A 13,602-nucleotide genomic window follows, 5' to 3' on the forward strand; every position below is an offset into this window, starting at 1 on the left:
GATGAGTTCTGCTTTTGAAGAACCAGAAATATGAATCGAAATGAGCACAAACTTTGGGATTTGTTTAATTCACCAGTTGTTACCCCCATACAGTCATTGTTTACTCCCTGGTTTGGGATTTGTGGGGAAAATCCTCATATTCATGAGAAGGTGTCTTTCAGGTCAGCCTGTTAATGTAATGTTTTTACTCTTCATCAGCTTGAATTCAGGACTATGAGTGTAGTATTAGATGTTACAGGTTAAAAGCTACTTAAAAATTTTAAATTAAAATAAAGGTAAATAACCTTGGCAAGCTGTTTTCAGCGATGTTTTCTTATTGCAGTTGATGTACATGTTGCTTATTTAATGTAGTGTAATTAGTTTTTCTTATTTTAATTGTGCAGGTGAAGGCCAGTATGGGAAGGTCTATACCTGTATCAGTGTTGACACTGGAGAGCTGATGGCTATGAAGGAAGTGAGTACTCTCTATACAAGAATCACTGTTGTCCTTGTTTTTTTCCCAAACCACATGGGCATGATTTTAGCAGGCATTAAGGATTTCTGAACACTGTTGTTAAGTAACAGGGAAAGAATGGGAAGACGAATTCTTTCTTCATGTAGCCACATCTGTTATTATTACTTGTTGCTTAAACTTTTTATTTTCATTTTACCATTTTCAATTTAAATCTGTGTAAAATGGATATTTATTTTTTTTTTTTACTAATCTCATGGGGTGTTGTGAACTTAATGAATGCTTGCTTAATATATGTGAACTCCCATTAAGAGATCTTAAATTATTTTGGAAAGACTTTTCTGATTAGTGAAGACTGTACACAGACTTATATTTTACTTTGCAATATTCCCTCTCACATCTTATTCCTTTTTTCTTCATTCCTTAGAGCAGAAAATTGGAAGTGTTACATTGGATGTTTTTACGCTTCTCCTGTAGTTTAAATGAGCTAGGCTGAGTCACAAAACTGTTGACTAACCTGGTGGGTACAGAAAATTTAATTTTCAGGATAGAAGAAAGTAAAGCTGTGTAGGCAGAGAGATCTGTTTTCCCTGCGGCACTTTGTTTTTAAAAATATTTGTATTGTTTAGTTTTATTGCGTTTCTGCATCTTCAGACAACTGTGAGCATCAACTGTTCACAACGGTTACCATGCCAGCCATTTGATGCCAGAGCAGTTATGTTTTATGAGCCAGTTCCTCCACACATACAATATGTATGTGATCTCAAAGGTGTGGGGAAAAAAAAAAAACCAAGACTGGGTTTGTGCTTAACTTCTTGTAACGCACTAATTCACTGACTAATACAAACACTTGGAATTTTTCTGTTTTTTTTTTTTTTCTCCTGATGCAATAACATTTTTCTGCCCATGAGTAGCAGTCTGTTTCTGGAATTCAGAGTTGCTTTCTAGATGCAAGTGCTTTTTACAGATTAGCATGTGCGTGCTCTTTAGCAGAAGTTCAAGTAAATTAAATGGACCTTGTTTGGGAGTCACTTCACTAGCAGGCTAAATGCACAGGGTGCTGCCTTTTCCTGTAGTATTTTTAACTTCCAGAATCATTTCACCAAGAAACATTCCCAGCCTTCCCATTGCAGGCTTAAATGCAAACTCTTTGCAACTTCCAAATAAAAGGCTTTTCTGGATTTGCTTAAGAATACCTTGGGAGAAGGTTTATTTGTTTATTTGTGGTTAAAAACATTACATTCCCCCTGCCCCCTGAGATTTCTTTGGACCTTAGTGTCTTAACCACAGTGTCATTAAAATCTCTTCAAATGACGGAGCTCTTCCTGATGTTACTTTCAGATTCTCTTGTACTGTCTGTCTACCCCATTTAAGCTAGAAGGCAGGCTCAGAAGAGATACATATGTGCATACATGTGTGTATTGATACATTTAATTAACAACATTTTGCTTTTATGATGTTTATAAATCATCATATTTGTATGCAATTTTCAAAAAAACAGTTTGGTGTTCATTTTTGTTTAAGTTTGGGGTGGTATTTTGGGGCTTTTAGTGTGATGATGCTGGTTTGTTTTTTTAAAAGAATGTAAAACTGTTCATTTGTGTTTGTTTATAATGGGTTGTTTGGTCTTTTTTTTGGGGGGGTTGTTTTGGGGGGGTTTGGTTTTTTTTTTTTTTTTTTTTTTTTTTTTTTTGTTCCTTAGCAATTTGAAATAGTGGCAAAATAATGAAAATTCTTTCTTTCAGATAAGATTTCAGCCTAATGATCACAAAACCATCAAAGAAACAGCTGATGAACTGAAGATTTTTGAAGGCATCAAACACCCTAATCTGGTTCGTTATTTTGGTGTGGAGCTCCATAGGGTAAGAAAACATAAATTATTGGGGCTGTCTGATAGGGCAGCGAAAAAATTCTAAGCAGCTTTGGATCGTTGGAGGTTTCACTTGAGAACATTCTAGTTTAGCTTAATTGTCTGCATATCTCTGAATTGCAGTGTGTCTTTTTTTTCTCTGATTGTTGAGGTCTCTGAAATAGTTTGGACAATTTTTTTGGAACCTGTACATGAACACAGAAGTTTCACAAGAAGTGAATTGACTGAGTAATGCTGGAGCTATTGTATGCTGCTACTCTGTTTAACTACTCTAAAAGCAAGCTATATCGTATATGGTATGGTAACTTCTGTATGCAGATAAAGACTAGACAGCCTAAAACCCTTCAGTGTTAGCAGCAGAGCTTGCACCCAATATCTTGTTGATTTCTGGAAAAATTTTGTGCTGGCATTTAAATCTTGATGCCAGCAAGTATATTAAAAAAGATCTTTTGGAATTCGGCTAACATCTCTTCAGAAGGAAGAATGACTTTTCTTGCTTGAGCAGCAGAACTAATGAAGCCTGGTTTTCTTACGGAGTTGGATTTCAGAGCTGCCTGCTGAGACATCCAGTATTTTTATTGCTCTCTGCTTCCCACATGCCCTTCCCACCTCCCCGTGTGAGTCTCAATCCTTCCTGTATCTACCCAGTGAGGTGGGCAGGGAGCAGGACACCTGGTGCCTGGCTGGGAAGCAGTGTGTGGGTTTGACTGATTCGCTCAGTATGAGCGAGTTGATTTGCTGACCAGTTGCTGGTTTAGAAGGGCATAAAGGCTGCTCTCTGCATTTCTGTGCTTGGGGACACAACTTTGGGTGTCTGTGCCACTGGGGCATTGGTTTCTCAGGCTAGTTCTAAGAGCATAGTGGCTTTGCCATCTTTTTGTGTTAAATTAAGTCTGGCTGAAATTGCCTGAGCTTGCAGACAGGGAGAGGCAACAAGAACCTAACTTTTTCTTATAGTTAGAGTTGGTATGCTTGTTCAAGCCACAGAAAGCAACAAAAAATTTGCCCTCCCCAAGCAATCAACACATGCTATTGCAGGAACTGGGGCAGGGGGGAAACCAACACCAAGCCCAAAACATCGTTTTGCCTTTTTTCTAAACATGCAAAGGAGCTTTTTGTATTTCTGTGTAATATACCTACAGAATTTCCAAAGTGCTTTTTGGTTGATGCCAGTGTAACACATTTTATATCACTAAATAGTATCAACTACATAGAAACGATGCAGATGGACATGTAGCAGAGGTTTTTGATTTTCCTTAGCTGTGCAATAGAATATATTAGGTTGAAGAATGCCCAAGAGGAGGGGTCCTCAAACTACGGCCCGGGGGCTGGATTCGGCCCCCCAGGGTCCTCAGTCTGGCCCCCGGTATTTACAGAACCGCCGGGGGTTGGGGGGGGAAACCAAGCAGCTGCAGATGACCTCCTGCCACTTCATCTGCGTGCCAGCCCCCTGGTTAAAAAGTTTGAGGACCCCTACCCAAGAGAATAGAGCTCTGAAGAGGTGATTTATTAGATCCCATGGTGAGAGATACTTCCATTAAAACATTACATGGTACTTCCATTACTTTTCACAAACAACGAAAGATGGAAGGAAAACTTGATCCTAATTCAGTGTTGTTTTTTTTTTTTAAAAAAAAGTTTTAAAAAAACAAAACAAAAACAAACAAACAAAAACCCCAGAAAAAAACACAAACAAAACCCAATCAAATCCGGTTTGGTTCCCACAACAGGAAGAAATGTACATCTTCATGGAGTACTGTGATGAGGGCACTCTGGAGGAGGTATCAAAACTGGGCCTTCAGGAGCATGTCATTAGGCTCTACTCAAAGCAAATCACGGTTGCTATCAATGTACTACATGAACATGGTATTGTTCATCGAGACATTAAAGGTAATGTTAACCCAAAAAGGTAATGTTGTTGTTTCAGTGTTGTAGATGAGGGCGGGGGGGAGGGATGGGAGACGTATTTGCAGATTTAGCGCACATTATCTATACAGTCATTAAGTGTATAAAGCCTTCTACTCATTTTTCGATATTCAGTTTGTAAGTTATTGGCTAGTTACATGCTCCTTTTTAAGTGCAGAACATAAAAAAAAATGTTCACGGTTGGCATTGCAAACTCATACATTCTGCCCATGATTTATATATTTTCTGTAGAGGTGGTTAAGATTGTTGGGATTCATCCAAACTCAAATTTCTGTCCTTGTATTTTTATATACCGAGTTATGTAATGTTGTTTTTCTTCTCATGTATGCAAGAAACAGTTGCGTTCTGTGGGAGCTGACGAGCAGTGTACAGTGCTCGAGTTGTTCATCAGAACTTTTCCTTGTGATCCCCATTTTCCAGAAGAGTGTTAGGATTCAGATGAATGGTTGATTAAGCATGGTAGTAAAAGAAGTTAAAAGAAGTTAATGGGGTATGGTAAAATTACTTATCTAGTGGTTTTTTTGCCATACATTTATCTACTCATGCCTGGCTCTCAGCATTTGATTATAAAATGAGCAGACTGGAACTACAATAACTGAAGGGGGGTTGGTTATGGCATTTGCTTAAGACACCCAGTGTCAGTCCACATATCACATTCATTTTTCTTTTCCTGCACCTTCCAAGAACATCCTCCATGTCTAGTTATCTTGGTTTTATTAGTCTGGCATATTTTGTTCACCTATGGCAGAAACTTAACAGAAGGTAGGGGAAACAATGCACACGATATGCCCTGCGAATGCTCATTTTATGACAAGGCAGTGCAACCCAACGATGCTGGGTTTCTATGTCCCTCTTGCTCACAGGGTTTTGAATCACCGCAGCAGTGTAGGAGGTTCCCAGTTGCTCTTGGTCCTTTGGCCTCGTGCTTCTCATTTGGGAAAAGAACTATCTACGATCCAGAGGCCTCCCACCCAGGTAGGCCACTCTTGAGTCAGTTTTGGCTTTTTTTTCCTAGAAAATACTTTCCCTTACTCCCATTCCCTGGAAATCTTGCCTTTTCTGGTTCTCCTTCCTCACCAAAGGTTTCTCGCTAGTTGTGAATTTCCCTCTGTGCTTTTCACAGTGCCCTCCTTGCCCTTTACTTGATCGTTCCATATCCAGGTTCTGTTTAGCTGGATTACACTCTCGTGGAAGCTTGTTGTGATCAAAATCCAAGGCTGGCTGACAGCGATTTCTTTTGTGCTGCTCTATGTCATTGCTGATTTCTGGATATATTTCTAAGTAGGTCTTCCTCTCGTTGGGGAAATGCAGTGAAGCGAGAAGAGCTGGTTAACAGAACTGTGATGCTGTGTTATCTGAGAGCATTTCTGTTGCAACAGGTTCCTCATATTTAAGGTTGGGGTATTCCTTGAGAGTAACAGCAGCTGTAAACAGAGGGTGACTCCAGACACATCTATGTATAGAGCTTCATGAAACTTAATGACAGAATATGATGACAGACCACAGAGGGTATTTTTATAAAGGATGCGTGATGTTACATTGCAAGTCTTTTGCTCTCTGTCTCCATTTATGCTAATGTTGCATCCCCATTTTTTCAGGCTAACAGTAAAGAAAACTGGTTTTAATTTTAGCTCTTATGTAGTCAGGTACTCTCTGTTTTTTTCTGGTAGGGAAGAATGATGTCATTCAGACTGCTAAAACTGCTTTTCTGTGGAAATCTTGCTGTCGGATCACACTAGATCTCTCATGGCCAGTTTGCTAATCACTGTGGACCTGTTTCTTTTAGCAGATAATAATAAATTCTTAGAGTAATTGTTTATACATATCCTGCAGTTGTTGTCTGCAAGGACCTTGTGCTCAAAAATTGAGCCTTTCGGTTAGTCGTGTCTGCTTGTGCCACCGGTGTCTTTTAGATGGTATTACGGCATCCAGTTCTGTGAGTGTAAGAGGTGAAGCAAGATACAGCTGCCTCCAATCTTTTTTTAACCTGTGGGTGTGAGAGCACACTGAGGGCTGGTTGTTGTTACACTTGGCTGCACTGTTTTTGATTCGTTTGCATCAAGGTGTAAAGTAGTTGGTGCTAGTATGTAGCAGGCGATTTAAGTCTTTTGGGCTACTGTTTTAATCTCTATTCTGGGTATGGGATTTTAACCCCTGTGGCAAAGGTGGGATTCTTCAGTTGTAATTACTTCACTTTTCGCAAGGAAGCTGTTCTGCTCAGTGATTGAGAATGATGGAATATTTAGCGCAGAAGGGAAGCTCTGGACATCTCTGGCTGAGCCCTCTGTTCAAAACAGGGTCAACCTCAGTGTTGGATCCAATGCCAAATTAGATGGGATTGCTCAGTACGTTGGTTAGTTGAGATATGTGTATCTCCAGGGATGGAGATGCTCTTTTCTCTGGGCCCCATCCTCATGACTGACCTGTCTTCATTGTGAAAAAATGTTTTCCTGATACCTCCTGGGAATTTGCAGGGGTTGCTATTTGTATCCAATGTCCTTTCACAGTGTGTCTTTGAGGAAAAAGTCTGTTTCAGTCTTCTTGGTATCTTCCCATTACGCAGGTGAAAACAGCAGTAAATTCCGTGCCTGCACGCGCTCCCCAATCTTCCCTTCTTCAAGCTAAACAAACCAAACAAACCGGTCTCGCAGCCTCTCTTTATACATCATGTGCACCAGCCCGTGGACAATCTTGATGCCCCTCTGCTGGGTCTGCTGCAGTATGTCGATGTCTGTCTTGTACCGGGGAGCCCAAAACCCAGACACAGCGCTCCCAAGCGTGGTCTCACAAGTGCTGAATTGAGAGGAATTAATCGCTGAGGTCATGTCTGGTGCTTTCTCTCTGGGGGAGAAGGGCATATTCCTGAAGAACGCTTAGGCTGTTTTCAGAGTGAATATAGAAAATGACGGGATCGTATCTGAAGCTTCAGCAAATCGGAAACCTGTGAAGGAGACGCTCCAGGCCAGGAAGTTTTCATCAAAGTGTTAGTGTTCTCTTGTTAACTTTGTTGTTAGCTCAAAGTTTCTGCCATTTTTGCCTTCCTGTCTTCATGATGAGCATAAGGGAGGGAAAGTCATTCAGCAAGAGCATGGAAGGCTCTTCAATGGGAGACCGTGGGCATGTGTCACTCTTTCTAAGAGACTGAGTAAAAGAGGATGCCAACGCTGATTTTTCGCATTAAAGGGTAGCATTTGACCTGCTTGTTTCTTGAATGAATTTGGCTGCTGCGCTGCTTGGGCTCACAGTATTTACACCAGCACCTTTGGAATACCACGCTAGTGCATTTTTCACTGCACTTAATATGTGGCTGACTCAGCACAGAGATACAAGGCATGGAACCTCATTTAAATGTTTTGGGTTGTTCCTGTTGTTTGCTCTAGTAAGGGTATGGCTTTTGACACTTGCGCTTTCTTTGCAGTCTGCCCAGAAGGTCTTGTGGTATAAATGGCAATAGGGCAGTGCAGAACTGGGCCATTTCTTGCATCTGCCAGGTACTCCCTGAAGATGCTTTTGATAGTGTACGTGTAGGAGGAGAGAAGTCACAGATGGGCATGTTGTGCCTTTTTGTTGTTTAAACCATGTTCTCTGGTTTTATTTTGCTTATTAACCATTCAGATACGTTAGGAATTTTGTTATGTTCCCAGCAGTATTAACTGTCAAACATAAAGAGCATTGAGCATCGTCAAAGTGCTGCCCTTGTGTCTCCTGTTCTCTTACCCAGGTCCTGCTGTGTTTGTGCAGGTTTCATCTAACAAGGACACCCTTTTTAAAGGCTCCTGGAGTTTGGTCTTTGTCTCTGAAGCAGAGACCATGTGTCTTACAGAACAGAGGCTCCAGCAGACAGCGCGTCAGTGGAAGCCTTATTCAGCTGACAGAAAATGTCAGCCACATGAGTCTTCAAGTGCTGTCTCTTTCTTTGTGGCGAAGCTTTGGCTTGTTGCTTTGTTCCATTTGATAGTCCGGGAAAAGTTCAGGAAAAGGCTCACAGGAGCTTTCACAGTAACATTTATGCTGAATTGTCATTACTTAGTTTTTTTAAAGGGACAAACTTTAATTAGAAAGGCCTTGTAAGTAGGTTCTGAACTGTATTAAACCAAACTATCACAATAGCTTTAGATTCAGTCAGAAGAGAGATCGTTGCACTTCAGCTCTGCCAGTTTCCACCTGCTGCAATAGTCAGAAACGGCTTTGCAGCCTTCTGTGAAATTTGCATGTTGCTTTCTTGAGGAATGGGAACACAGGTTTCCGAAACACCTTGTAGAAGTGTTTGCTAGTGACGGCCATTTTTCCTAAACTCTTTGTCTGGGCTAAGTGCACTTGCTTTCTATATGACAAGTAATTGCTTGAAAATCATTATAAAAAGAAAAGCTGCAGGCAGTAGTTCAAAGGAAAAAGTTGTTGATGGAGTAACTGTCACTCTTGTAATGCACTGCCTGCACTTGTGTCCCATCGAGCTGCCTTCTTGTAGTGCTGTGGTGTGTTTTTGGATTCCGTGTCATTTGAGGAGCTGAGGGGCGGTCTGCCGAGCTCCATTACACATGCCTGTGATTGTAGGGTGACTGGGGGCATGTACGTCCCTTTGATGGCAAACTGCAGAATCCAGCCAAAGAATTCTAGTTTTGAGTATGTGCAGGCGCCTGAATGCCAGGTGTGGAAGACTTATGGACACAGTGTGCAGAAGAGTTGTATTCATTGAAAGTTATTCTTCTTTCAGAACTTGTAAAAGGCTTACAGTAAGGTAAAGGTTTATTTCTGTTAATGAGTTCGCACCTCCTTTTGGTGCAGTTCTGTACAACGCTTTTTGGACTAAATAAATCTTGCTGTAGTTATCAAGCATTCTTATAGTAGTTAGAGAAGCCCTTTGAGAAATGGGCAGGGTTTTGGCATCATTGACCTGCACTGCCTTTTTTTGATTTGAGCTTTTTGAAGATTCTTTTCATTTTCCATGAATATCTTAGGGACACCCAGCCAAGCTAACTGGAAAAAGTCATTACCTAGGAGAACATAACACAAAGGAGGAACAGCCAAGAATTCCTGCACTGAGCTATGTTCAAGGTGGAACAAAAGTGAGAAACTTCTGAGGGTTGTATTTAGATGTGCCATTTTTAAAAGAATCTTCCGTGTGACATGGGAAAAGGCTGTGTGTAATGAAGTCCCCAATATTTGCCTACTCCTAGAGCAGGCATACAGTTCTGTTCTGTGTGTGCCATTCATCTTTCCTCAAGAGAGATCACAGCTGAAGCTGTGTTTCTGCCAGGTGACTCTTGCAACCTACTTGTGGTTTCATTGTGATACTTGCAGAATCCAGGATTTGGCCTGACAAGTGTATAGCGAGTTCCTTCTGCTCTACCTGTTACCTGTTGGCTGTCAACACGTGTTTTGGCAGGATGGTGAATGAAGGAAAAACAGTGGCTATCAAAGCCACTTGGATTATTTTGCAGTGTTGTGTAGAGCGAGTGACTTGAAGCCAACCGCAGATTCCCCTTGGAGATTTTCAGCTGTGCTAGGGAAACTTTTTCCAGTGTAAGCCGGAGTGTAGCCAGCTAATATACCAGTAGCCTTCCTCTAGAAGTTCTGAAGTAGAGCACAACAGGAGTGGACATTTGGTAGTACATATAATAAAATGCTGTAGGCTCCATTTTGCAAGTTGGCCGTGACGACACAGCTGTACGATGTCATCTGTCTTGACTCAGCAGAACTGAGAAGATGGCTAGCGGGAGGTACGCAGCAATGGCCTCTGCCAAGGAAGCTCCTTAAGGACAGGTGGTTTTTCGCAGTGCAAAGCTTACGAGGATAAGCACTGGAATTCATAAATCCCTGGAGGAGTAACTTCTTGTAATGAGCATGTATGGAAAGCTGATGAGTTTGCCTGCCGTGCTGCTTTGTTTTTTGAACACTTCTTGTTGTCAACTTGCAGTACACTTGGTGTTACCACAAGCCCACCAAAAATCCCATTGGCTAATGGCAATGTACCCTTTGGGGGACATATCTAACGCTATCATATTCCACACTTAATCCACAGGTAAAGATCTAAGTGTGAATTCAGCTGTTATCTACTGTGTAACTTCCAAGAGTGTATTGAGGAGCCCTTACTCCTCAATTCAGCCCTAGTTTAACAAGTGTTCCTGTTTTTCATTGTGTTTCCTAGGAGCCAACATCTTTCTTACCTCATCTGGACTGATTAAACTAGGTGACTTCGGCTGCTCAGTGAAACTGAAGAACAACACGCAGACGATGCCTGGAGAAGTGAACAGTACCTTGGGGACTGCAGGTGAGGAAGCACGTGCTAGGCAGGCATTTGTCTAGTTACCATAAAAGAAGATACCTCTGCCAAAAGTCTGGGCAGGAGTACGATGATGTGTTTCAGAGAAACCTTATTTTACCTTAGCTGGTTAGATGTGCTTTACATCCGGAAGCCAAAATAATCAGTGAATGATGGAACTGGAGAGATAAAATGGTATTTTTGGGATCTATAAGATGCTGGAGCTTGACGTTTTCTGGGGTTGTGTCTTTGCAGCCTTACTGAAACCGTACTGTTCTTAGTGAACAGCTGCTTAATCTATTAAAAAAAAAAAAGAAAATAACCGAAAGCATATACTGTACCAACATTTTCCCTACTACTTTTCAAACTGAAAGACAGTTATGCTGCAAACACGTCAAAGAACAAGAAGTCAGCAAACGGCAAAAGTTAGCAATAAAAGCTGAGTGGTAGTTTGTTTCAGATGTAATAAAAACATTTGGTTTGCCCAGTTAATCAGTTTATACTAGTCCTTCTGCTGTATTAACTGATGACATCATATGTGTTGTTTCAAAGCGTACATGGCTCCAGAAGTGATTACTAGAGCTAAAGGAGAAGGGCATGGCCGCGCAGCAGACATCTGGAGCCTGGGCTGTGTCGTTATAGAGATGGTCACCGGCAAGGTAGGGATGTTTCGCATGCTGACAAGTGCAAACTATTCGTAGCGGCAGTTCCTCTGCAAGTTCTGGTCCTGCTCCCACCAGTTTGTCACCCTTAAGTCTGCAAGTACCGGGGTGGTTTTTAATTTCCTGGGGTCCAGAAATACACGCCCTGTTGGATAGCAAGTTACTCGCTAAACCTTGCACTCAGCAATGCTGTTACTTGTTGCAGAGGCCTTGGCACGAATATGAGCACAACTTCCAGATCATGTATAAAGTGGGGATGGGTCATAAACCTCCTATTCCTGACAAAGTGAGCCCAGAAGGGAAAGACTTCCTTTGCCACTGCCTGGAAAGTGACCCAAAGATGAGGTGGACGGCCAGCCAGCTCCTCGATCATCCTTTTGTCAAGGTTTGTCTCATGGCTTTGGCTACAAAGACTGCAGATGGGACTCGGAAATAGCTTTTAGTTGGCTTCATGGTTTGCAGCTAAGCTGCAGGGCTTGTATCCCAGTGGGAGGCTGGTATCAATTCAATGCTGTCCAGAAAGCAAGGTGTGGCAACTTTTCAGAGGCACACGCGAAGCTGCTAGCAAACATTTGACTAGAACCTTGGCGTGCACCACGCAGTGAACTTTCACTGCTGTTTTGAGATGCATTATCTTCATGTTAGAAAGACTTGTCAAGCTTCAGGTCGGTTAATTGGATCTGAAGGGCTCTGCATAAAGCTTCAGTGGGTTTGTATGCACTGGCTTCTACTGCATAGAGATGAGGGTCCCCTCCATAAACAGCGAGACAAGTACCTGCTTGAGAACTCGACCACCCTTCGGAGCAAGGGGCTGCTGTTTTTGTCTGTTCATATTGAATGTTCATCTGGCAGTTTGCGTCACGATCTGCAGTTCTTGCACGTACTGTGGTTTGATTCTTTTCTTAAGAATAGGCAGATATTCAGAGCTACAAATGTAGGTGTCTTAGCAACTTCTTTTTTGAAAAAGCAGGAGCACAGCAGGTTACTGAATTCTGTCCCATTTTCCAGCATGAAGTTGTTCCCGTTGGTATTCTGGGTCAGTAACAGCCTGTTTGGGATCGTCACGCCTGTCCCTCTCATCAGTGCAGCTGTAGCCGGATCCCATCCATCGCAGGCAGAGTATTTCTTTAGGCACATTAACAGTAGCGTGGTGGCAGTGGAAACGTCAGTATTGCCATGTCAGTGCTTCTGATTTGTTACTGTATAGGGAGCTTCAGAGATGTTTGACGAAACTGATCTGCTGTCATCTTGCTGCAGTAGGGGGGCAACTGAATGAATTGTCTCCTGTCCCCTTCACAGGTTTGCACAGATGAAGAATGAAGTTATTCAATCTCTGGCCTTTTTTATTCTGGCAAGATACCTTTTAATCACTACTGTATGTAATATTTACATAAAGACTGTGCTGAGAAACAGTATAAAAGTTGAAATTACGAAGACTGCACAGGTGACGAGCGTCACTTTCTCTGCTGCTCCTCTATGTTTTACTTGGCACATGTTGCTCATGTGACAGTGTCTGCAAGTTGGAAGAAGCTGCATGTTTCGGTGAAAGTGCCATTACTACTGTATATGGACCATACCTTTTTTGTTCTTTCTTCTGTTTCTCATTTGGATGAGAACCGTAATGTTAATATGTAGTATTTTTGAACTGTTTAGGTTCAGAGAAATGCTGTAGTGTTATCAGGCGTTATGGACCTTGTTTTTTAATCTGTTTGTTGAGTGCACTGACTGTGAACTTTTACCGGTTTTTTGTTTATTTGTTTTTGGCAAGCTTCAGATTTGTTATGCACAAGGCTGATTAATGAAATTTTAAAAAAAGTTTTTTCTCAATAAATGGTTTATTTTAGGAGTTGTGGGTGAAGGGTTTTTCTTCTGAAAATAAGTATGTGGGGTTTTGTCACACTGTAGCGTAAGACTGCTAAGCTAAACTAACCGCAATAAGCTTCTTTTATATCACAGTAGTCAATGTTTTGTCAAGTTCAAGACATGCAGTGTAAGATGCTTATTGCACAAGTGATAACAGAATTAAGGTGTCCCACCTTCATCATCTCCTGAGGAAATAAAGGTGACTGCAATTCCTGACATCACCTGTTACGTCAGGGGTAGAGTCATGGTCTGAAATAACTTTCTTCTTGAACACAGATGCTGTGCACAGGGATGGGTCTGCACGGCATTTCTGTGGCCAAGAGGAGACTCAGTCAGGATTATTCTTGTGTTCTGTTTGGTAAAAACAAGAGCTCACTGTTAGCTTTGTAAAACTGATTTCTGATTCTGGACTTTGATTCCCTGCCCCCCCCCCCCCCGCCTCGCTGACTGTCATCACTCACAGAAAATGGAGACAGGTTAGAAATGGTTAGCAATTAGAAGAAACAGTCTGCACCACTTGATCTAGTTATTTTGTTTGGCTCGCTGTTACAGGTGACTAACTGAAAAC

At 41.7% G+C, this 13,602-nt stretch overlaps 1 protein-coding gene across 8 annotated transcripts in view; it reads left to right on the plus strand.

Annotated features, from left to right (window-relative positions):
- Nucleotides 1-13,017, plus strand: part of MAP3K4 (mitogen-activated protein kinase kinase kinase 4) — a 76,482-nt gene extending 63,465 nt beyond the window's left edge. For 5 of the 8 annotated variants that reach the window (XM_037392842.1, XM_037392843.1, XM_037392846.1 and 2 more), the window contains 7 exons: nucleotides 384-454; nucleotides 2,197-2,313; nucleotides 4,052-4,211; nucleotides 10,396-10,518; nucleotides 11,062-11,168; nucleotides 11,377-11,556; nucleotides 12,471-13,017. In XM_037392842.1, coding sequence (XP_037248739.1) covers nucleotides 384-454; nucleotides 2,197-2,313; nucleotides 4,052-4,211; nucleotides 10,396-10,518; nucleotides 11,062-11,168; nucleotides 11,377-11,556; nucleotides 12,471-12,491 — 779 coding nt within the window. In that variant the 3' untranslated portion in view covers nucleotides 12,492-13,017. Of the gene's footprint in view, nucleotides 1-383; nucleotides 455-2,196; nucleotides 2,314-4,051; nucleotides 4,212-5,110; nucleotides 5,223-10,395; nucleotides 10,519-11,061; nucleotides 11,169-11,376; nucleotides 11,557-12,470 lie in introns of those variants that run through there. The other 3 variants (XR_005105036.1, XR_005105037.1, XR_005105038.1) reach the window with 2 other exon arrangements.
- The last annotated feature ends 585 nt before the right edge of the window (nucleotides 13,018-13,602 follow it).

This window comes from Falco rusticolus, chromosome 6 (genome assembly GCF_015220075.1).
Source record: "Falco rusticolus isolate bFalRus1 chromosome 6, bFalRus1.pri, whole genome shotgun sequence".
NCBI classification, from domain to species: domain Eukaryota; kingdom Metazoa; phylum Chordata; class Aves; order Falconiformes; family Falconidae; genus Falco; species Falco rusticolus.